The 24,422-nt window shown below is 46.2% G+C and overlaps 1 protein-coding gene across 3 annotated transcripts; it reads left to right on the top strand.

Moving 5' to 3' along the window:
• The first annotated feature begins 607 nt into the window (after positions 1-607).
• LOC146074969 (endonuclease 8-like 1) lies at positions 608-24,422 on the top strand. Of its 3 annotated transcripts, none has more exons than XM_083183728.1 (10): positions 608-735; positions 5,331-5,754; positions 14,475-14,594; positions 18,040-18,103; positions 19,334-19,433; positions 19,588-19,712; positions 19,810-19,837; positions 21,425-21,480; positions 23,625-24,027; positions 24,134-24,422. In XM_083183728.1, the coding sequence occupies exons 2-10, from the start codon at positions 5,333-5,335 to the stop codon at positions 24,145-24,147; spliced, it is 1,332 nt and encodes a 443-aa protein (XP_083039854.1). In that variant the 5' UTR covers positions 608-735; positions 5,331-5,332; the 3' UTR covers positions 24,148-24,422. The 3 variants fall into 3 exon arrangements, with proteins under 3 accessions (XP_083039854.1, XP_083039853.1, XP_083039855.1); XM_083183727.1 differs by having other exon boundaries at positions 692-796; XM_083183729.1 differs by lacking the exon at positions 608-735 and adding an exon at positions 964-1,099.

Raw genomic sequence — 24,422 nt, 5'->3', positions numbered from 1 at the left:
CCACGGGAGGGGGCGTGGTCTATAATCGCGTCATCCTGCGAGGCCATGCCCCCGTTTTACGTTGTGGGGGCATGGCCCTGAGACTCTGTCTGTAAGCCTCTAGCCTCTCTGGATGCAGGGGATACATGCTGTGCACATGTGCACAGCGTCTATTTTCTGCCCGCCAGCAACTAATGGGACTCCCAACTGCCCCAATTCCCCCCCCCCCCCGGGCGGGACACTGCCGGTGGCGGGAGGGACGCGTGAACGTCCCCGAAAATCGGGACGTTCCCAGGGTTATCAGGATGGTTGGGAGGTATGCGATGCAATCCAGCCCGTTACAGGTGCGATCATCGCACAGTGTATGGGCACCTTAAGAATCATATCTGCAATGCGATTCTGAGCAATAATTGTGCACCCAGATCTGATTATAAATGTGATTCTTTATAAATAGGACACCATAAGCTGCACATGACAAACCAGTGGGGGAATAAACCCTGCAATTTTAAATACATAACTGAGAAAAATCTGTAAATGTTGCTTTGCCCGCAGAAATGTCAGGCGACAACTACAGTAGCAGTAGCATGGGATACTCTTTTCCCACTACCTGGCAAATCATTCTAAAGACTTCATACAAGTAACTACATATCCCAGCACGCATAGCGGCGGCACTGTGGCACACCCGCACACCATAATAAACCAATGGGAGAATCATCGTTTTGTTTATAGCGGAAGATTAAAGAGAACGCGGTGACGGTGAGTGAGCTGCTGTGACTGTCAGTATAACGGGGCAGCCGGGAGCCTCATCCATCCTCAGGTGGGGGGAGAGAGTGAGACACGTGCTGTGTCTGTACGGGGGCGCTGTGTGCGGGACAGGGGAGGAGCATGGACAGAGCCGCTGTTTCTTACATAACCGCACACCTAGACACAGCAGCTTGTGTGAAGCACCCAGCAGAATGCATGCGGGTGGCCGCCTAACTTAAGTTATATTGTACTAATTATAGTTACGCACACATATGTTTTCATTCTAATGTAAGGAGGATCTTTAGGCGAATGATAGTAACTTGAGTTTAAAGTCAGTTCAATTGCGTGACCGCTCCGTATAGTGTGTAACAACCTGGTGAGTTGCAGGGGGTTGTTGTCACATTGTTTGCAGTACATTATATGTAATGGGACACAATTTGGGGTTACTCAAAATCTAGTATCCTGTCATTATCAGTTATGCCGGATTTTCCTCCCTGCCTTTACTGGGTGGGATGTCCGGGCATGTTTTGTGGTATTGCAGCTATTCTAATTAATAGTTTCCCATTACGTGTTATGTAATGCTACTGCCATGCTTCATTACATCCTCCGTATAGCACTGGCTCCCTCCAGTGTACCATGATGAAGTTTACAATACATCAGTGATTTTCAACCTTTTTACCTTGTGGCACACTAAATCAGATTGTAAAATTGCCAAGGCACACCATGAGATCGCCACAGGGCAAAACACATTGGCCCCCACAGGAAAAAACCAAACCTATTGCCCCCATATAAAAAACAATCACACTGGTCCCCACAGGTAACACAAATAAAATACATTGGCCCTTTAAATGAAAAGAAGAGACTAGTAAATAACAGTTGAACTGGCGGTGGCTGTAAACTGGTTTGGGCATCTCTAGATCTGGGGGCACACTTGAGAACAGCTCAAGGCACACTAGTGTGCCACGGCACAGTGGTTGAAAAACACTGCAATACATCATGAACTATTCCTAATGATTTGGCAGTAGCTCCAATAGACTACTAATTCAGACCTAACTTAAACAGCATACCCTCCAACATGACCAATTCCATTAGGTACAAAATGTATATATTTATCAACCGTTTCTTATACGGGGCAGCATATTCCACTGCGCTTTACAAAGGAGACAGTGATACAACAAACTGGGTATTTACAGTTTACAGAAACTTCTTCTGGACTTCTATCTTAATTGATAATTGCAGTCATCTGTGTTGAACAAATGATGATAACGGTGTTTCAGCACAGATGAAGGCAATCCTAAATTAATAAAGAAGTCCAGAAGCAGAGCATTTGCATACCTCCCAACCGTCCCGGATTCGGCGGGACATTCACGATTTACGGCCGATGTCCCGTCGTCCCGGTACTGCTTACCGCAGTCCCGGCTTCCCGAGACGGTTGGGAGATATAAACCACGCCCCCACGCTCTCTAGGACGTCACTGTGCCTCCAGCGTATGTGCGCAAGCTGCTGGGCGGTCACAGTGACGTCCTCTTCCTATCCAGCAGCTGCCATCTCTGCGCGTCTGAGTGGAGCATGAAGTCCTGCAGAGCCAGCGAGCGGTAAGTACGGACAGACGGGCGGGCGGTGGGGGGGGGGGGGGGGGTTGGTTGGTGTGTGTGTGGGGGGGGAATTGCCAGTGCCTCCTAAGAAGCGACGAGGCTGAAGTTATACTACGACGAGCGGCGACCCGACCTCCCAACTTCAAAAGTTGGGAGGTATGCATTTGATACCTAATGGAATGAGTCATGTTGGAGGGTATGAAACAGTACCTCCTTATAATGCAGTTACCCAGTCGGTGCTGCTAAATACCCCAGGAAGAGAAAATTCTAAATGGTAGCTTCACATTACCATTGTGGGGGGGGGGGGGGGCAATTAGAACATAATACTGCAGTGGCAAGCAGTATGGAGATTAAATTGGCGTTGGGGTGCTGTCGGAGGCTGCCCGGGGGGGGGGGGGAAGGGGGTAGCGTTGCTGTAATGCCGGGGGGAGCGAGGTGGCGGGCAGTGTTTGCTGTGCGGGGGGGCCTGCTCTGCTGCCTCCAGGTGGGGAATGGGAGCAGTGGGAGCCTGCGCTGATGCCGCACACAAAGTACCACGGGAGGTGCTTTGCGCTATCGCGCATGCGCAACAGCCCTCCCGTGGCCATCTTGGATGTGGGCAAAGTGCCCAAACAGTGCAGGGTCAGCGCAGCCGGCCCGTTTTTACTGCGTTTTGGGCCGGCCCACCGGAAAATGGCCAGGTTTCCCGCTGGGCCAATCCGCCCCTGTATGTATGTCTAATACAGGCAGGGGCAAAAATCTTGAAGCAGCTGGGGGGTTAGGGGTTGGTTAACGCCACTTACCCGGCATCAGCAAGTCCGCCCACTGTGTTCTGATAACGTCGCCCAAGATCGACCCGCGGTCATGGCCATATTTAGTTTGGGCAGGCAGGAGTCGGTGAGTCCGCCGCCGTTAACCGCTGTGGTAGCATTTTCCTCCACCCAGCCAGGGGGTAAAGTGGCCAGATATGGCCCGGCCCACCGGAAAATGGCCCGGTGTGACGTCTATGGTCCTGCTAGGAGGGGTAGTCAATTACAAAAGCGATATGACGGCTTTCAGTTAACTGTTTCGAATTCATTGGGGGAGAAGAGGTGCCCTCTTGGGAGCAGGAGCCCGATGGCAGATGACTCCATTGCCTCCCAGAATTACACGTCTGAGCTGATCATACATTTCCTAGATACTTTTTGTCAATGTGAAATGTTGGAGAAAGTCCATTAAAGACATTGACTTTAAACAACTTTAATATTTCTTTACTAGTGGCTGACATTTTTACGGGAGTATTTATCAAAGCATGGAAATTAATAGGGCCCTAATCAATCGTGTTAGAAAAATGACAGGAGCTCATTCTCTGGGACACTATTTGTCATTCATAAAGAGTACTGACTATCACAATGTCAAATCTCCACATCGTAACTAAAATCAAATTTGATTGGTTAGTGCTTTAATAAATACTCCCCTAATGATACATTTGTGTATCTAGTTTACAGGACAAGTAATATGTTAAAGAGCTCCTTCTATTAAAGGACTAATATACAGTAGTAGACAAGTGTACAGAAATTGAATGCAACACTCTAATACTCTAATGGTGTGTACACACGGTGGATTAGGCTTTTTATTCGATCCTGATGTGATTGAATCGCACGGCAAGCCACCCAACATGCATGCAATTTGGACGATATAGTGCAGATCTGCACTATATGGTCATTGCTGCCTGTCTAACTGGGTTTTGATTTGTGCTGTCCTGGGAGCGCGCATTGGGATCACAAGGTAAAAAACCTTTGCGATCTGCATGCAAATTTTATTGTACCTGTGTGTACACACCATAAAAGTAACTGGGTGCATTGCAAATGTGGTGCGTTATACCTGTAAATTAGCGAGGAAACAATATTTTTTTTATATTTTATAATTATATGTCTTGTATGCTTCTTTAGTTTGGGTCTTTTTACCTTATTTTCCAGAGGGAGATATGATAAATTAGGGCCTCAGGCACCAGTGTGGAACAAGTTTCCCTAAATGTTGGAACAGCACATTTCTAATTTAGTTTTTTTGTGGAGAGAGAAACATAGATCCAAAATATTTATATCTTTTATATAAAAATATAATTGATTGGTTTGCTATAAACAAATAATTGAGGATCCGCATTAAATGGTATAGTGATCCAAACCAATATGTTATGACCACCATTATTTTAGGATAAGGTAAGGGCTGGAACACTTTCTTTTAAGGATCTATGGAGAATATGTATTAAGGCCTACTACACATAAGAACTTTGATCGGACTGATCTCCTTTCAGCCTGTACCATGCGAGATTGTCCGTACACATGTAATGAGCAATGGAAAGATATCTGATTGATCGTGCGCCACAGCCAAACATAAAATGTCACTTGGGAACCGCAGGATTGTGCATACACACATGAGCCGATTAGATGTGTGCCCACCCTAAGGCTCATTTCACACTGTACGGCTCATGCCGGGCGGCGAAACCCCGCACGGCGAAAAGCCATGCCGCATATATTAGTTAATAATGGACACAATTGTATCCATTCACACGGGACGGCCCGGCCGTCCGGTTTCAGCCGGATCCCACCACTGGAAGGGTCGGCTGCCGGGCTGTAGCCTACCCCACTATTGTAAACTGCTGTGTGCGGCATGGCTTCCTGGCCGTGCTGGGTTTCGCCGTCCGGCAGGAGCCTGAGCGTGTGAAATAGCCCTAAGCCTTGGGCAAAATAAACTGGAAAAAGCTTCTGAGGTTTATTTACTAAGCGCAGCAGGAACCAGTTGGCTGGGAATTTATCTATCTCTCTCAATTGTACCCCATTCTAAGGCTTAGTACACATTATACCCTGTTTCTTAACTTGCCTATTCATATATTAGTTTAACCTTTATTCTATTCCATAAAAGATGCATTGTTTAAGCAGTTATATCTATATATTGTCTTTAAAATAAAACACATGAAGGTTTCAGCAAGAGTCATTGCATTATTCCTTTTTATAGATTCAGATTAAATACATTTTTGTTCCCACATTTTTTCAGAAATGCCAGAGGGACCAGAACTCCATCTTGCCAGTCTCTTTATTAACAGAGTATGTGCTGGACAAATCTTTGGGGGCAAGGTGGAAAAATCAGAGGTTAGCAAAAATGCAGAGGTGCCATTCAGCTGCCCAGAATACACCATCAGCGCAGTGTCTCGAGGAAAAGAGATAAAAGTGATCCTCACCCCATTATCCGATGCTGAAGAAGTCGCCCATGTTGTCTTCAGATTTGGAATGTCTGGCAGTTTCAAGTTCACTGCAGAGGATGACATGCATAAACATGCTCACCTGCGCTTCTACACCAAACATGTTCCTCGGCAAGTCCTCTGCTTTGTGGACCCACGTCGCTTTGGAACCTGGGCATATAATGCCCCATGGCAGCCAGATCGCGGGCCGTGTGTGATGATGGAATATGAAAAGTTCAGGTGCATAATCTCTTTGTATTATTGGGATACTAAGATGTGTCATAAAGCATATATGTCAGACTGAGTACCCTTGTGCCCCTGTATATGGCATCAGAGCACATGCCTATGCCAGAGTAATTCTGGGGCAGATTTATTAAGCTTGGAGAAGAGATAATCTGGAGATAAAGTGGAGAAAAGGTAAAAGGAGATAAAGCACCAGCCAATCAACTCCCAACTGTCTTTTTCAAACACAGCTGATTGGCTGTGCTTTATCTCCTTTTACCTTTTCTCTGCTTTATCTCCAGTTTATCTCTTCTCCAAGCTTAATAAATCTGCCCCTAAATGCATTCAAAATAACATGTAAAGGCCCCCATACACTACACGATTTGGGCCCGATTTCACCCGATTCTGGAGGATCGGGCTGAAAAATCGGGTGAAATTGCCCAAATCGTGTAGGGTATGACATCCAATCTGATCCGATGCGCGGTCCCGTGCGCATCGGATCAGATCTGGATGTCGGACGGTCTGCACATAAGATAAATCTTATGTGCAGCCGGCATTGAGCTGGTCTGTGGGCGTGGGGACCGGAGAGCAGGGTCCGGTCCATGTTTGATGAGAGAGGGTTGTCACCTAGCGGCAGGAGAGGTGGCGGGGAGCAGGGTCCGGTCCAGCTGCAGGAGGGGTAGTGAGCTAGTGTGTGGACTGGAGACTATATAGCGGCAGCTGCAGGCGGGGAGCACGGAGCGCACGGCGCATAATAACAGAGTCTGGGTAGCGGCGAGCAGGAGAATAGGAAACATCCTATTCAAAAGACTGGGCGGATGCTGATGGCCGAGAGCTCAGCCAATCGACGCTGATTGGCTGAGAGCTCAGCCAATCAGCGTCCGCCCTGCCCGCCCAGTCTTTTGAATAGGATGTTTCCTATTCTCCCACTCGCCGCTACCCGGACTCTGTTATGCGCCGTGCGCTCCGTGCTCCCCGCCTGCAGCTGCCGCTACCTAGTCTCAGCTGGACGTTCTCCCCTCCTGCAGCTGGACTGGACCCCGCTCCCCGCCACCTCTCCTGCCGCTAGGTGACTACCCTCTCTCATCACACATGGACCGGACCCTGCTCTCCGGTCTCTGGTCCCCGCTCCTACAGACGGAGCCTGACGCCCCCGCCTGCAAGCTCCCCCAGACCCTGCTCTCCCACAGCTCCCCGGATTTACATGTCATAAATCGATCCGATTTATCACATGTAAAAAATGGCACATCAAGTGCCAAATCATATCAGGAGCTGCCGGGGGAGCTCAGGGGAAGTTTGGGCCGACATTAGGCCGACTTGTCCTTAGGACAAGTCGGCGTAGTGTATGGGGGCCTTAAGTTACAGTATTTCTCTTTCAATGGTCCTGGTGACACAGCTCAACACTGGGATGTAGGAGGGTCCGAAGGAGCCAGGCACCTATCCTAAAGCTTTAGAGGGTAGGCTCCTCCCCTACTGCATCCCTGGACTCTTCAGTTCGTGTTAGGTGCCCACTGGAGTGGGTGCTATTCTAAAGGGCTGCAGGAGCAGCCGAAGAATTAGAGTAGTTAGGGGATTTTTATTATTTTATTAACTATTACCCTAGCTAGGTAGGCACAGTGTGAGGATTTTCATAGTGAATCCTCACACTGCTAGCGCAGCAGGAGCTGACAGAAGCGCGTCCTGTCAGCTATCTGTGCACAGGGTAGACGCTGTCTGGTCTCCCTGTGCTGCGCTCATAGCCTCTATTAAGAGGCTGCCTGGGCTCCGGAGCTGCCTGAAACCGGCTCCACAGTTAGGTGGGGATCATGGGGGACAGGCGCTCCGTGATGGCGGCGGCCATTTTATGCGGAGCTTACACGCTGAGCTCCTGACTGAGAGGACAGCAGCGCTGTGACAGGCATGTTCCAAGTGGTCCCCATTTGAGGGGGAGACACTGGAACAAGGAAATCCTACCTAAGGAGCGGCTAGCTGGGGGTGGTTGGCGCCAAAAGGTCACGGACCCCGCAGCAGCAGGGACTTTGGTCTCTTCCTTCACTCTGACTTTGGCGCCTTTCAGAACGCTTGCAGCGGAGCTGAGCTGGCGAATTGATCCTGGCAGAGTGACTTGGATTTCCTGGGCATCGCTTCCCCGCAGAGAAACCTACAGACAGCTAAGTGACTGGGTGCATTGACTTTGTATAAGCGCTTGTACAATTGTTTGCACTGTGTATACTGATAGATATACAATTATCACTTGCATCATGTCTGAGCATCAGGCTGTGGTTTTGGGGGAGGGAGCCCTTAATGCACTGAGCGCGTGCAATGTTTGCACACAAAAGTTTGTCCCTGAGCAGATGGCCAAGGGGGGCTTATGTATTACTTGCGCTGATGTGAGACCCATGGGCAGCGATCCCCATAGGGCAGAGCATATGGAACCTGCGTGGGCCAGGGCCCTAGGCAGGTCAGTAAACGCTTTGGTGCAGCTTTTGGACAGGCAGAGTGATGGGCTGGTAGAATCACAGAGACCTATGCCATCATCTCAGCAGTCGTCTGGCTCCTTGCCTCTTACCCAGGCAGATCCTGCACTGATTCAGGTGATGCAGGATACTGCAAAAGGGATTAACAGGTTCAGTGAAATGCTGGACAAAATGGATGATGTGGCAGGGACCCCTAGAAGGTCTTATGCTTTAACTACTGTGGTAGATGAAGAGGAAGGAGAGTATACTGACATCCCCTGGGATCAGGGTGATGATTTGGAAGAGAACTCTGCTGCTGGTATAGAGGATCTCATTGTAGCTGTGAAGCAGGCTTTAAAGCTGACTGTGGAGGATAAGACTCCTGTTAAGGGTGTTTTTAAGCGACAGCGGAAGGAGGCTGTTACTTTTCCTTCAGATGAGGGGTTACAGGAATTATTAGAAGGAGCTTGGAAAACTCCTGATAAGAGGCTTCAGATGCCTAAGCGATTCCTTAGTCTGTACCCCATGCCAGAGTCTCATGCGGAGCTCTGGGAAAAGGTCCCAGTGGTGGATGCTTCAGTGGCACGTTTGTCCAAGGCTACTGTATTACCAGTACAGGGCGGTGCAGCTTTCAAAGATTCTGTGGATAAAAAGCTGGAGGGAAACCTCAAAGCTATCTTTGAAGGGGTGGGGTTTACCTTACGGCCCCTTATTGCTTCAGCCTGGGTCTCTAAGGCCATGATAGAGTGGGCTGGTGAATTATGCACCGTGCTGCAGGCTGACCCTGGTGCATTACTGCTTGCAGAAAAGATTAAGGCAGCAGCAGAATATGCAGTGGAAGCAGAGGAGGAAGCTATTAAAATGGCTACCAGAGTGTCCACAGTCTCCATTAATGCCAGGAGAGTGCTTTGGCTTAAAGCCTGGGAAGCAGACAATGAGTCCAAGAAGGCTCTGGAAACATTAGCCTTCAAAGGAAAGGTACTCTTTGGTACCGAGCTAGAGGAGATTATAAAACAGGCCACGGGCGGCAAAAGTACATTCCTGCCGGCCTCCTCAGCAAAGCAGATGTCAAGATTTTCTGCTTTTAAGCCGTCCTTTCGGCCCTCCCCTAGAGGTGGTGCGTCCTTTCGAGGACAGTCTTTCAGGGGAAGGTTTCAGTCCTCTAGAGGCAAGACACAGAAGTCAAAATTTGGCTCTTTTCACAAGAAGCCAGCCACAAAGGGAGAGGATAAACCCTCTGCATGACTGTCAGGGGCTTCGCCCGACAGTGACAAAAGTGGGGGGGCGTCTCACACTCTTCAGGGACGCTTGGACTGCTTTAGGCCAGGATGCCTGGGTGTTAGATATTATAACACAGGGTTACAAAATCCCTTACAGAGGGCCGCCTCCGAAGAGGTTCATCCCCACATCCTTACCAAAGGAGGCACGGCTTCGTACAGCTCTTGTGAGAGCAGCTCACTCCCTTTTGGAGAAAGGGGTGGTTACACCAGTCCCCAGGGCAGAGTGGAAGAAAGGCTTTTACTCCACGCTGTTCCTGGTGCCCAAACCAGACGGGTCTTTCAGACCAATACTAAATTTGAAATCCCTAAATGTTCATTTATGGGTAGACCATTTCAAAATGGAGTCCCTACGGTCAGTACTCCTGAGTCTGGACCAGGGAGAATTTTTGGCGTCCATGGATGTCCAGGACGCATATTTGCACGTTCCTATACACCCGGAGCATCAGACCTTATTGAGGTTTGCCATAGGAGACCTGCATTTACAATTCCGGGCGTTACCCTTTGGGCTAGCAACCGCGCCAAGGGTATTCACAAAGATAATGTCAGTAATGGCGGCGGTGCTGAGGCTCAGGGGAATCACAGTCATACCCTATTTGGACGATCTCCTGTTCAAAGCAGAGTCAGCAGTCATGCTGCAGAGTCACTTGGCAGAGGCCATCAGTTTTTTGCAGGCTCACGGCTGGATTTTAAATTTGCAAAAATCTCAGTTGGTACCGTCGCAAAGGCTCCAATTCCTGGGAGTCATACTAGACACCCATCTTCATCGGGTATTCCTCACGGAGGTAAAGGCCAGGGATCTGGTCACCCTAGTCCAGGAGATTCTCAGGGCTCAGAGCATTTCAGTATGGAGGTGCCTCAAGCTCCTGGGGAAGATGGTGGCGTCATTCGAGACGCTTCAATTTGCCAGGTTCCACTCTCGGAGGTTCCAATGGAACATCTTGTCAGCCTGGTCAGGAAACACTTTGACCATGAAATCCGAGATGATAGTGCTGTCTTCGGACACCCGAGAATCCTTGAAGTGGTGGACAGAAATAGATTCCCTTCAGTGGGGTCGGTCATTACAGACCTGGGACTGGTTGATAGTAACTACCGACGCCAGTCTCAGGGGCTGGGGGGCAGTAGTCCTGGATCTCAGGCTTCAGGGCCTGTGGACGGCAGAGGAATCAGCATTACCAATCAACATCTTGGAGCTGAGAGCTGTCTGGAAAGTGATTTCCTTGGCGGGAGACAGGTTACAGAACCTCCCTTTGAGGATTCAGACCGACAATGCCACAGCTGTGGCGTATCTGAATCACCAGGGAGGTACACGCAGCAGATTGGCCATGTGGGAGGTGTCCAGAATCTTCCTATGGGCGGAACAGAATGTTCCAGCTGTATCGGCTATATTCATCCCGGGGATAGAGAATATAGAAGCCGACTTCCTGAGCAGGGAGGAGCTCAAGGAAGGGGAATGGAGCTTACACCCTCAGGTGTTTCACCAAATCACTTCGAGGTGGGGAACTCCGGATGTGGACCTGATGGCATCCAGGATCAACCGTCAAGTGCCCAGGTTCTATGCCAGAACAAGGGATCCACTAGCGGAGGCAGTGGATGCCATGACTATTCACTGGCAGGGAGATCTCCTTTATGCATTCCCACCTGTACCAATGTTACCGAGACTTCTGAAGAAAATACAAGGGCAGAAGGTTCCAGTGATCTTAGTGGCCCCAGATTGGCCAAGGAGATCCTGGTACTCGAGGCTTCAGAGGTTGTCTGTGGACTCATGACGTCTACCTCTGAGACCAGACCTTCTAAGACAAGGCCCATTCAATCACCTGGATTCAGATCGATTGATTTTGACGGCCTGGCTATTGAAACCATCATTTTAAAAAGAAAAGGGTTTTCTGACGCAGTAGTACAGACGATGATAAAGGCCAGAAAAGCTGTATCTTCGGCAAATTATTATAGAGTCTGGAAGACTTACATTCGATGGTGTGAGAGAAGAAAGGCTCATACATCTCATTTTAAGCTATCAAGAATGATGGAATTCTTACAAGATGGTTTTTCATCGGGCCTAAGCCTTCAGTCACTGAAGGTGCAGATCTCGGCCTTGTCCATCTATTTCCAGAAAAAGATAGCCATTTTGCCGGAAATTCAAACTTTTTTACAAGGAGTATCCAGGTTGAAGCCTCCATACAAGCAACCAGTAGCACCTTGGGATCTATCACTGGTTTTGGAATGCCTTCAAAAGGCACCTTTTGAATCTTTAAGGTCGGCTGACTTTAAGTTTCTTACGTGGAAGCTAGTATTTTTGTTAGCAGTAGCATCTGCTAAAAGAGTTTCAGAGTTGGGAGCTTTATCATGTAAATCTCCCTTCTTAATTTTTCATGATGACAGGGCTGTTTTAAGAACAGTGCCTCAGTTTTTACCGAAGGTGGTATCTACCTTCCATTTAAATCAGGAGATTGTTCTACCTGTGTTTCAACCCCCAGAGGGTTCTAAGAAAAGGGACAAATTGAGAACTTTGGATGTTGTGCGTGCCTTACGCATATATGTGGACAGAGTGAAGAGTGTCAGGAAGACTGACACATTGTTGGTATTGTATGACGTACACAAAATTGGTTGGCCTGCATCTAAGCAGACTATTGCTAGGTGGTTGCGGTCTATGATAGCCTTTGCTTACACCAAAGTGGGTAGACCAGTACCGGCCAAAATAAATGCGCATACCACCAGGTCAGTTGCCACCTCTTGGGCGGTTCGACATGGGGCCACAGCAGAGCAGGTTTGCAGAGCTGCCACTTGGTCATCTGTTCACACATTTGCCAAATTCTATAGATTCCATGAGTTCGCGTCGGAGGACGCATCATTCGGGCGAGCAGTGCTGAGAGCTGCAGACCTGAGCGTACCCTCCCAAAGGACCGGCTCTGGAACGTCCCAGTGTTGAGCTGTGTCACCAGGACCATTGAAAGAGAAAAAGGGATTTTTGTAAGAACTTACCGTTCGAATCCCTTTCTCTGATATGGTCCTGGTGACACAGCGATCCCTCCCTTACGCTCAGTAAGTATGCCAGAATTTCATGATGTTCATGTTAAAATGGTTAAAAGTTAACAGTTTCTGTTATAAAATGTGCAGATAATGTGCAGGTGTTTGTACTGAGTTAATGTATTCCAGTGGCTTTGAAAGTTGAACTGAAGAGTCCAGGGATGCAGTAGGGGAGGAGCCTACCCTCTAAAGCTTTAGGATAGGTGCCTGGCTCCTTCGGACCCTCCTACATCCCAGTGTTGAGCTGTGTCACCAGGACCATATCAGAGAAAGGGATTCGAACGGTAAGTTCTTACAAAAATCCCTTTATTGACACACTGTATGTACTATTATACAGTCAGACATTTCACAAGGTGATGGGACCTGTAACGAGCACAATCGCTTTTATTGCACCTATAAGCTTATTCCAACATGGTTAGCATTACTGCCTCACAGTGTTGAGGTCATGGGTTTGATTCCCGACATGGCCTGAACTGTGTGGAGTTTGTTTAATTCTCCTCGTGCTTGTGTGGGTTTCCTCTGGGTACTCCCATTTCCTCTCACAATCCAATAATATACTGGTAGGTTAATTGGCTCCCAACAAAATAGGAACCCCCCAACCATCACCTATTGCTACACAGATCTTTTGGCCGCACCCCTCTAGTTGGAGCCTTATGGATGACACGATCAATTTGATTTGATAAAATAAAACCTAAATGACAGCAGGGGGGGAGGCACAAGACTTTCCACATAATTTTTAAAGGTACGCTATGCCATGCTGCAAAAAAAAGGGTGTATAGTGGCTGAAGTAGTAGTGCTACCTATATAAATAATGTGCGCAGTAGCAGCAGTTACATAACTAAACATTTTGGTGCCATGTGCCAGAAGAGGAATTGGTTGTTCCCCCCCCCCCCCCCCCCCCCCTATACACGCCCACACACACACCAAATAGGGACAAATTGCCACATATTAGTGCCAATTCACATTACTAATTTCTTTGTCGCTGCCAGTGGTTACATTTTGTTGCCTGGGGGTTACATGCTCCTTGCTAGGGGTTTCAGTTTCATGTTCATTGGCATGGGGGGGGGGGGGTTAATTCTCGTTACCAGGGGGAGTTTCATTCTAGTTGCCCATGGGGAGTTTCTTGCCCGTTGCCTAGGGTGAGTTACATGCTCATTGCCATGGGGGAAATACATGCTCATTGCCAGGGGAACTTACTTGCTCATTGCCCTTGGGAGCGCACTGCAGTGTTACATTCTCATTGGTGGGGTGCGCAATGCACACCAGCACTGCTGGAACCTGCACTTCCGGGTAGTGTTGGGCGCTCTCCTGTCAGATGCTAGAGGTACAGGAGCACCTCTAGCTTCTGTCCCTTTCTCTTTGTGGCTGCTTGAGAGGCAAGTGGCGGACAGCAGGCGACCCATGGCCCTCCGCTGACAAGTAAATGAGGCTTCCGTGTGTAGCAAGTGGCCAGCGTCTAACAAGGGAAGGAGGCTGCAGTGTACGGCGGGCGACCCTCGGCATACTGGAGGGCCACGGTTCCGGTTGTGGTACTTTAGGTAGACTGGCCCAGGCCCTCCCCTCTCTTTATAGCGCCAGGACAATTGTACCCTAGAACACCCCCGGTGACATCACTGAACTATATTGTTAAAGATCTGGTTCAATGTTTAACCGGCTGATCATTTGTTTTGCATATCTTATAGTGAGCAATAAATACCTCCGTCAATTTGGTCCTACAGAATCTAGCAAAAAAGAGATCAGAGCAGAGTTTTCCGAAAATGGCCATAATAGAGCAGGTTTAAGGATATCCATGCTTGATGACAGCTGACTTAGTACCTCAGTCACTTTGATTTACAAATCTGGACTCAAACATAGATATCCTTTTGACTGTATCTTGACTGTAATGGGTGAGTTTGGGTATCTTTGTATCGGCATATCTTAAATTGTTCAATCCATTTGCATGTGTGACTGATTTCTGATTTAGTTATTTTTCTCTGCTTTGTCTTTTTCAATGTAACTCCAGAGAGAGAGTTTTGAGTAACTTGTCGGACAAGGCATTTGACAAACCTATCTGTGAAGCTTTGCTGAACCAGAAGTACTTCAATGGCATTGGCAACTACCTGCGAGCTGAGATACTATTTAGGTGAGAAAATGTTAAAGTTATATATGTACCCACCACATAGAGCGATACTTGTCATTGGTGTCCTTCTTTTAGGTAGGAAACAATCTATATTTCCAGTATAGTCAAATGTTTAAAAGTGATCATTGTCAGGATATGTTCCCTAGTGGCCAGGGTAAAATGTGCAAAAAAAAAAAACATTTTGTACTGTGACATAGGTATTACTTGTGATTGAATTGGATCACTGTAACATGACACCTTGGGGGAAATTTACTAAGAATACGATTTTTCGTATTCTTGATACAAATGAATGCAACTGCATACGGCTGTTTTAGCCGTATGCAAATTCGTATTCCGGACGGAAATTTACAAGGCAGTCAAATACGACTGCTTTGTAATCCCCGATGTCGTATCCATTCATATTAGCGGCCGTATATAATTCCTAATTGGTTGCAAGCTGGCCAATAGCGCTATTCGGGGGCGGAGCCGCACTATGTCAACAAAGACCGTGTGCGTAGGGTGGCCAATCCCGGGATTGGGATCGGCGGGATCCCGGGATTTGGCCCTAAAAAGTCCGGGATTTCAATCCCGGGATTGGAGTATCCAATCCCGGGATTTCGGTATTAGACTGCGCATGCGCAGTCTAATACCGGGCAGCGTCTGAGCACTCGCTCAGACGCTGCCCGGCTGTTCCAGACCCCTGTGTGCAGCCTGCGCAGCGTGATGGTCACGCTGCGCAGGCCACGCACGCCGGTCACACTGCTGTCAGTGTCACTCCTCCTGGCCGCCCGCCCCCCACCTCTTCTCCTGCGCCGGCCAGCCCGCTCCTTCACCGACGCCGGCCGACCGCGTCTTCACCTGCGCCTTCCTCCCGCTGCAGTGCTGATGAGGAGGTGCACGAGCCCGACGGCACCGTGCACCTCAGAACCCACTCCACTCCCGGTCGCCCGCCCGCCTGCCAATGTAAGTAAATCTGCGGGTCGGCCGGTGTGGGGGTGGGTATCGGGCACACGCCAGCAAACTAAGGATGCCAATCCCGGGATTGAGCATTTTTCAATCCTGGATCCCGGGATTGAAAAAATGCCCCGGGATTGGCATCCCTACTTGTGCGGCTTCTGCTCAGTCCGGCTTGGTTCGCGTACTCAGGTTGTTGTTTTTTGCCAAGTCCCCCTGGAGCCTACATGGATCGAAGAGGACGTGATCTTCACCGGAGGAGACTTGTAAGTATAATTTGCTTCCACAGGACACCGGACCTGGACGCAGACACTGGACCAGGACTGAGGGCTACCTACAAGCTCAAAATAAGTATCATTATGTATGGGCTCTGTTTGTATTAAAGTTTTCTTTTTATTATGTGTCAGTGTGCTTTTATTTAACTATTGGTTTTGTTGTGGAACTAAGAGTCCCAGCAAGCCCATTAATGGGCTACATGCTGGGACTTGTGGTTCTTCAAGTCCCCGTAAGCTTTCCAGGCTTGCTGGGACTCTTCGTTCCACAACAAAACCCAATGGTTTCTTCTATTTTTTTTACACTTTATCAGCCCGGTACCCACAGCCCAGGGGTACCGGGGATGGCACCAGGCTTCAGCCTGGCCAGGTGAGTCCTGGAGGGGGGACTCCCCCAGGCCAGACTGACTGGTCGGTAGGGTTAATGCTTTGGCCGGGGGGGACTTGTATAAAGTCTCCCCCCAGTTGTGGCATTACCCTGCTGGCTGGTTGGGCCTGGCTCTTAAAATACGGGGGACCCCTATTCATTTTGTCCCCCGTATCTTGGGAACCAGGCCCGGCTCCTTCTTTTTTTTTTTTTTTACACTGAAGCCTGCACAGATCCGTGCAGGCTGAAGCCAAATATGCCTGGAAAATGAAGCTTATTTTCCAGGTGTATTTGACCGGCAATTAGCGGGCGTATCCCGCTATTTGCTGACAATTACCGGCCGTATTGAAAATACTGCCGGTTAGTAAATTAGGAATCACCATTCTTTTGAAAGGTGATTCGTATTCTGTCGTTGGCGTATACATTCATATTTGTAAATACAAATACGGATGTGTTATAAATACGAATATGAGTGGACGTATTTTCGGTATAGTAAATCCCAAAAATACGAACACGTATAAAATAGGCATATTTTTGGATACGAATATGCCTATTTTCTACGAATTAGGCTTAGTAAATTTCCCCCTTGTATGTAGAAGAAAGCTGGTGGTTGCTTTCAACACCAGAACCGAACGGCAGCTTTCTCCTCATCATCAGAGTTGACCCTTAAGGTGCCATTTCATCTTTGGGAAGAGATGAAAAACGCAGTGCGCAAGGTCGGGGCTGTACGACTGGTGTGGCAGAACCTCCTTGAGCTGCAGGCGCTGCAACACTCTTCCCAAAGATTTAAGAGCACCTTAAGGGTCAACACTTTAACTCTGACGATGTGGTGAAAGCTGACGTTTGGTCCTGCTGTCAACAACAACCACCAGCTTTCTTATCGGAAGGTTTGCTCTGCTCGTCAAGTGTTGGCGCACATGTGGGGAAAAGGATGGTGACTATGTTGGAAAGTTAATAGAAAGTTATCATGTACAAAAAAAGTGATCAAATGTGTTCACAAATAAAAAAAAACTTATAGCCATGGAGGCATTACTCTATGTAATGTGCTGTATGAAAGGAAACATATCTTTGAGCATTGTGCAGAAGCGGAAAGCTATCCTGCTTTGTTCAGCCTGCCCTCAAACTTAGTTGCTGTATACTGTAGAAAGGACACTTATTAGTGAATACAATATGAGGGCTCTGAGTAATCATAATTAAAAATACTGACTGAATATTTAATTTAGTATCGTGATCCTGACAAATATGCTGCCAGAATTTGACAAATTGCTTTCCTTTCCTGTGAGGTCCAGTGTTTTTCACCTCCTTGGTGATGTTCTCTGCTGAGCTTGCCGCTGCTGGCTAATCATGTGCAGGAGAGGGCTGTCCCTTTCTATGAGATTTTATATGTGAATATTCTCTCTGTCTGCATACTTTACTTTCATCCTTTTTTGTATTTTTCTGTTTTTCTTTTGTGAGTAATTTAAGTGGCGTAGCTATAGTTCCGCAGCCCCCGCGGTGGCGGGGAGGTGCAGAGACCATGTGGGCGCCGGGGGTCTGCGGGGCTATAGTTACCCGCTGCTGTCTTGCCTGCCGTCATGGTCCCGTCTCCCAGCACCGGCTCCTGCTGCTACAATGAAAACTGACTCTTAGAAAATGGCTGCCCCCTTACTGCAGACGGTTTTCTGTCTGCAGTATGGGGGCAGCCATTTTCTAAGAGTCCATTTTCATTATAGAAGCAGGAGCCGGCGACGGGACCGTGACTGCAGATTCGGCTGGGCAGGTACAACCATCGGGGGGGGGGGGGGGGGGGGGGGCATAATAGGTAGTTACGCCACTGAGTAATTTATTGCATTGGGCCCTACCACATTATTTCCTCAGCCGTCCCTTCTCTTCCCAGATTGCAGATTCCTCCATTTATGCAAGCTCGTGCTGTCCTGGAAACTGTGAAGCACCACGATCAGGTTACAGAAAAATGTATTCTGTATATGATTTAGCAGCAAATGGACATTGGGTTTATTAAGGTTTCAGTATAATATGTGAGTTAATCCTACTTATCAAGTTATATGCCTCATCTATGAGGGGTATTCTATAAAACTATTATAATTTAGTAGCTGACCCGCCTGGCTTTGCCTGGGAAAACCTTGGGGGTTTTTTAATCTGCAAAATAGCTGTAAAATTTTGGCTTCTGCTGTGCCAAAGGCCCAAGATTGTAATTTGTTAAAACCTCCACCATAATGTTAGAATGAAATTTTCATTTCATTGTGGTGGTGGTGGTGTTTGAAACACACCGCTCCGGACTTGATAGCTTGTGTGTGATAATGTATTCCACATCCACTCCTGAGATTTAGCACCTATGATGAATTTATTTTTTGTGTGTGGTGTTATGTATGTGTTGTGTGTACCTGTCCACTTGCGTGAGGTGCTCTACGTATATATGTGTGTGTGTGGTGTACAATGTGTACAATTCCTAATTGTTTAAAGTCTCTACCATAATGTTAGAATGTGTTAGCATTCATACTCAATGACAGCAATGTAATCAGTTGTGGTGTTGTTCCTTCGTCCTCTGTTTTCCAGATTTTCTTTTTTTCCAGATCATCAATCAAGGCAAATTGAATCTTGGTGTTTTTAAAATTGCTAAGTGAAATGTCACAAAAAAATGGGTTTGAGGTGCACACCACCGGGACAGTTCAGTTAATGCCAATCAGGCGAGTTATGACGGTGAGCAGTACCTATTGCTCGCCGTCATAGCCCGCCCTCAGTATTCCACTCGCCGTTTCCACATTGCTATTTCTAAAAAGCGAGGTGGAAACCACAAGTGCGGTCATCAAAACGGTGAGGCTCGTGGCTATATGCAGTGGGCCCGCTGCATTAGCTGCGACCCTCACCGTCCTCTAAAGGCGGGGACTCCCCAGGAACATAGAATAGGACAAGCAGCCAGCAAAGTAATTAAATGGCGAGGATGGCTTGTTTTCGGCGATCCTGGCCGAAAACAAGCCATCCTTGCCGTAAACCCCCCCCCCCTCCTCTCGCCGGCCGCATTGAATACACCCCAATGTGTTTCGGTACCCATGTTCTTTAATGTGATATCAGTAATCTACCAGCCACTCCCAACTTCTATTATGAATAATAAGTGAAATTAGCTTACTTAGTGCACATTCTGTGTCTTGAGTACCTCTGTCCTGTTTTTGCAGAATGATGATCTCAACCTCAGTAAGAAGATCAAAATCAAGAAAGAAAATCCTGATCTTCTGCAGCTTTGCCATTTGGTTCCCTTGGAGGTTATAAAGTTAGGTATGTGGAGAAACAAGACATGATTTTGCAGTGCCAGGTTAAGAAATAGATTACTTCAATAGAAATGTTTTTCTTTTTTTCCTAGCATAATAAACACATTTATTGCATTGACTCATAATTAACCAATATACAATGTATCTATTATTTACTTTAGAGGGTAAAGGTTATGACGCTGGAAAAGCAGAGGATTATTCTGCCTTTCTAACATGGCTCCAGTGTTACTTTGTACCTGGAATGAAAACATTGAGAGACAGCAATGGAAGGACAATCTGGTTTCAGGTACGGTGAGTGAGAGCTGTAAGTAGTGGAGAGAATGCTGTATTTGGCAGCAGAGTCCTGTTGTGTGACCTCTGGAATTTCCATTGTCCCAATGCAGGGAGATCCAGGTCCTCTTGCTCCAAAAGGTAAGATGGTGTCCTATCTGTTCTGGCATTTATTGCTTTGCTTTTTGCTATTAGTTTCCGTTTGGTTCTTGTCAACATTAATATAAAGGAACCTAATGTTCAGTCATTTGAGCACAGGTGGTGAACCACATTCTTTCCTTATTGGCCACATTTAAACACTTTCCCTGTGTGTAGAAACCATGGGCACCTTCCCTGAAATTCCCATCTGTGTCTGATCATTGTTTCAGTGCTTTCCTAGAGAGAGGCCATCTTTTAAAGCTTGAGAAATCTACCACCCATGTCCTTCACACCTACAATGGCTAAAAATGTAGATCACTGCAACATATATCCAGCCAGGTGAATCATATTACTTCCACAGTTTGCCATTGTTATCTTTTTTCATCATTGCTGATTACACATATGGGTGTTTGTCCTTAACTGTGGGGGACCTCGGCCAAATCATATAAACATAGAATTTGACAGCAGATAAGAACCATTGGCCCATCTAGTCTTCCCCTTTTTTAAACATGTTACCTCAAACCATATTTGATCCTTATTTTTTTGTAAGGATATCAATATGCCTATCCCAAGCATGTTTAAATTGTACTACTGTAGTTGCCTCTACCACCTCTGATGGTAGGCTATTCCACTTATCTACTACTCTCTCTGTGAAGTAATTCTTCCTCAAATTTCCCCTGAATCTTCCTCCCTCTAGTTTCAGTGCATGTCCTCATGTTCTGCTGCTCCTCTTCCTGTGAAGAATGTCTCCCACCTGTACCTTGTTAAAACCCTTGACATATTAGAACGTTTCTATCATGTCCCAACTTTCCCTTCTCTGCTCCAAAGTATACATATTAAGATCTTTTAGTCTTTCCTGGTATGTTTTGTGATGTAGGCCATGCACCATTTTAGTTGCCCTTCTTTGTACAGTCTCTAATGAATTTATATCCTTCTGGAGATACTGTATGGCCTCCAGAACTGAACACAATACTCTAGGTGAGGTCGTACCAATGACCTATACAGTGGCATTATTACTTCTTTCTTACTACTGCTGATACCTCTCCCTATGCAACCAAGCATCTGACTTGCCTTCTTCATTTCTTTGTTACATTGCCTACCTGCTTTTAAGTCCCCTGAAATAGTGACACCTAGATCCCTCTCTTCCTCAGTAGTTTCCATTATAGTGCCATTTATACTATATTTAGTCTTTGGATTTTTGACACCCAAGTGCATGATTTTGCATTTTTTGGCATTAAACTGTAGTTGCCATGCTCTTGACCATTCTTCTAATCTACCTAGATCATCAATCATTTTGTTTTACCCCTCAAGGTGTGTCTACCATGTTGCATACCTTTGTGTCATCTGCAAAAAGGCACATTTTACCCTCAATTCCATTTGCAATATGACCAATAAAGATATTAAAAAGCACTGGTCCGAGAACAGATCCCTGGGGTACCCCACTGCACATAGTGGCAGATGCAAGTAAACCACTGCTGAGCTCTAAATTTGCTCTATAAATCTCCAGTACACACGTTTTATTATATCAACCATATGTAAGTTATCACTTCTGTGTATCTTTCTGAAATACCAATTAATGTTCTCTTTTAGGGAAAAAAGCAAGAAAGCCACGCAAATCAGTGGATAATGACTCAAAGCCAATCAAGGTGTGTAAAGCTTGGAAAATATACCCACGTGCATTGTCTGTCAGTTCATTCGAAAAAATATATATATTTTACGTAGTTCAACTACAGCCAAATGTTTGTTTGTAGTACAATAACCGAATATATGTTATTAGAGACTGCATTATAATTGTAAAGTATAAATGCCCATCCATGAAGATAAACAAGTAGGTGAGCACATTATGTGGAAATCTATCATATGTCAATTTTAATCAGCTCTCCTATATTTACCTTTTTAAAGGTATATTGTGAAATGAGATTTCCCTCATACAGTTAAAAATGAATCTATTAAAGATATTTTGCATTCAGCAGTGAAGACTCCCATTGGCTAGTATCACCAGTAGTCCTGGGGGCGGGCTTAGGAGTGTGTGAAACACGCTGATTCCCGAGCAACGCATGGCGCCTGCTGTATATAGTGCTGCTGATATCCGGGAAAACCATCTAACCCACAGGTTTTCAAACTCGGTCCTCAGGACCCCACACAGTGCATGTTTTGCAGGTCTCCTCACAGAATCACAAGTGAAATAATTAGCTCTACCTATGGATCTTTTTCAAATGTGTCAATGAGTAATGAATGCACCTGCAGAGTGAACTGGAAAATGTGAACTGTGTGGGGTCCTGAGGACCGAGTTTGAGAACCACTGATCTAGCACATATATTGCATACATGATCATAAGTTTGTTTATGTGTGCTAAGCACCCCACCCCTGCACTCCATGGCCAGCGCTGCCTGCATTTAATTAAAATGTAAACAAAAAATCTAATTTGTATAAATCAATGTAGAGCACAGAAAATATATAGAAAAGTATGGTTTTCAAAATTGGCATAGCACATAAAAATCTCCAAAGAAAACTTGTTTTAGACAGTTGAAATTGTCTTCAAACAAGTGAGATTTCCAGTCCGTTTTCTCTGTCCCTGTTTTTGGGGGTTAGCTGCAAATATTAAGTATCGCATGAATGTATCAGGAGGGACACTGGCAGGAATCACTGATCCCTCCTTCACCGCCGCAGGCTGCATCAGGATGCAAAGTTGGCCGGTGTATCAACTTTGGGCAGCATCATTTTGGGTCCTGGGGCTACCACCATTCTGAGATGGCGGTAGCCATTTGGAGCCTTAAGGCAACAGATCTCACTGCCGGCAGAGGGTCAGTGCTAACTGCGCATGTGCAGACGTGCCCCGGTAGAGATGAGCTCATTTGGAGCCCTGTCCCTGCACATGGATGATACATCCCCGCGATAGGATCGCATATTGCAATACAGTAATATTCTGCCCGTGATTTTTAGTAAATGGGCCCTGTAAAAAGATCGACTTTACTTGACTCAGGCCCTTTAATACATTTATTTGTTCATATGTATAATATGCACATTTCTGGGGCTTGGCTTGCCCTAACTTGATGCTTTGATTGATATCTGTTATCAGGGGTACAAATGATATGTCTGAAAATAGGCATATTTATGCTTTTGTGCAAATCTGCATAGTCTGCAGTTCCATTTACATGCCCTTCCTGAACATTGTCAACTGGAGAAGGCCCAGTACAAACCTAGCTGCAAGTGGTGATCCGACTGAAATACGTAAAACTCTGCATTGCCTGTTCTTGCGTACACTTGATTTCAGATCATTGCAGTTTTAAAAACATAACAGTTACGCTCAGCGAAGTAGCTTGCTCTTGTGTCAGTGTAGTATGGCAGCACAATATGGCATACTGTAACATTTCAAAAACTGAAAAATGCTTTCGGTAGTGTCCTATGTAATTGGTGATCGAAGGGGAGGGATGTTTTTTTTTTGCTCTATATGCAAAGGAGTATTCCCACAGATCACCCATATTCAACGAAGAACTGTAACCTAACTTGAACAATCATGAATCTTGATTTCATGTAGGCTTTGTGTATTTTTCCTTGCACTGCGAATAACAGATGCAAGCTGTTAAATGTAACATCCGGTTACAAGATGTAGCTAAGTGCCATGCTGTAGAAACACTTGTTGGTCACCCTGCCATTGCAGTTCCTTGTTATCACAGACTTGCACTTCACAACCGTCTTTCTAAAAATAGATTTTACAGATTTTATGAATTAAGTTTTAATTCAGTGTGGTGGAAGAGATGCATTATTTATGATGATTTTGATTAATTAGGTCGAGAAGACAGCATCCAAAAGAAAAGCAACCAGTGAGAAAGCAATACCTGTGAAAAAAGAGAGGAAGCAAAAAGTGAAGGTTGAATCAAAAGAAGAAGAAACCACAGGAAAGAGAGTGGGAAAGAAATCCCAAAATATTGTGGAAGAAAAGAAAACCATTCAAAAGCAAGAGAGAGCAAAGCGTGTACAGAGAGGCAAGAATGCAGGAGAAGATACGGAAGAGAACATCAGTAGGAGACCATCCCAGCGAGGCTTAGCACCAAATACTCCAAGAAGAGGCAAAGCTGTACTCGCACAGACAGCGGATACCATTACTCCTAAACCCCGAATGCTTAGATCCAACACAAGCCTCCTTCCACAGAACTCTCCAAAGATAAAACCGAGGACAAAGAGAAAATCTGGTGAGTGGTGAATTACAGAAAATCCACAGTGGATTCTTTTCAAATAAATGTAAACTGGCACATACTATAACGCTACAATGCTAACAGTATAACTTTATATCCTTAGCTGCGCACGTGTGATGGAACAGGCATCCTAAAAGAGTCACCCCTGCAAGCTTGTTACTGAGAGCACACTGAGCTGTACGCTGAATGTTATACAATTATGACAATTTACCTGAGCGTTTTAAAATGTGGATCTTTTGGAATTAGATATCTGACTTTTTGTATGTGCAATTTTATACGGTAATGGAACTCCTTTAACTGAAAATGTGGTTTGTTTTTATAATCAAATATATAGAAGAAATAGTTAAAAATATGTGCATTCTAAGGGTTTAATAAAATATATTTTGTTTTGA

The sequence above is a fragment of the Crinia signifera genome, chromosome 4 (assembly GCF_055691185.1).
Source record: "Crinia signifera chromosome 4, ASM5569118v1, whole genome shotgun sequence".
Taxonomy (NCBI): domain Eukaryota; kingdom Metazoa; phylum Chordata; class Amphibia; order Anura; family Myobatrachidae; genus Crinia; species Crinia signifera.
The sequence above is the reverse complement of the archived record's forward strand: the minus strand, read 5'-3'. Positions and strand labels throughout refer to the sequence as shown.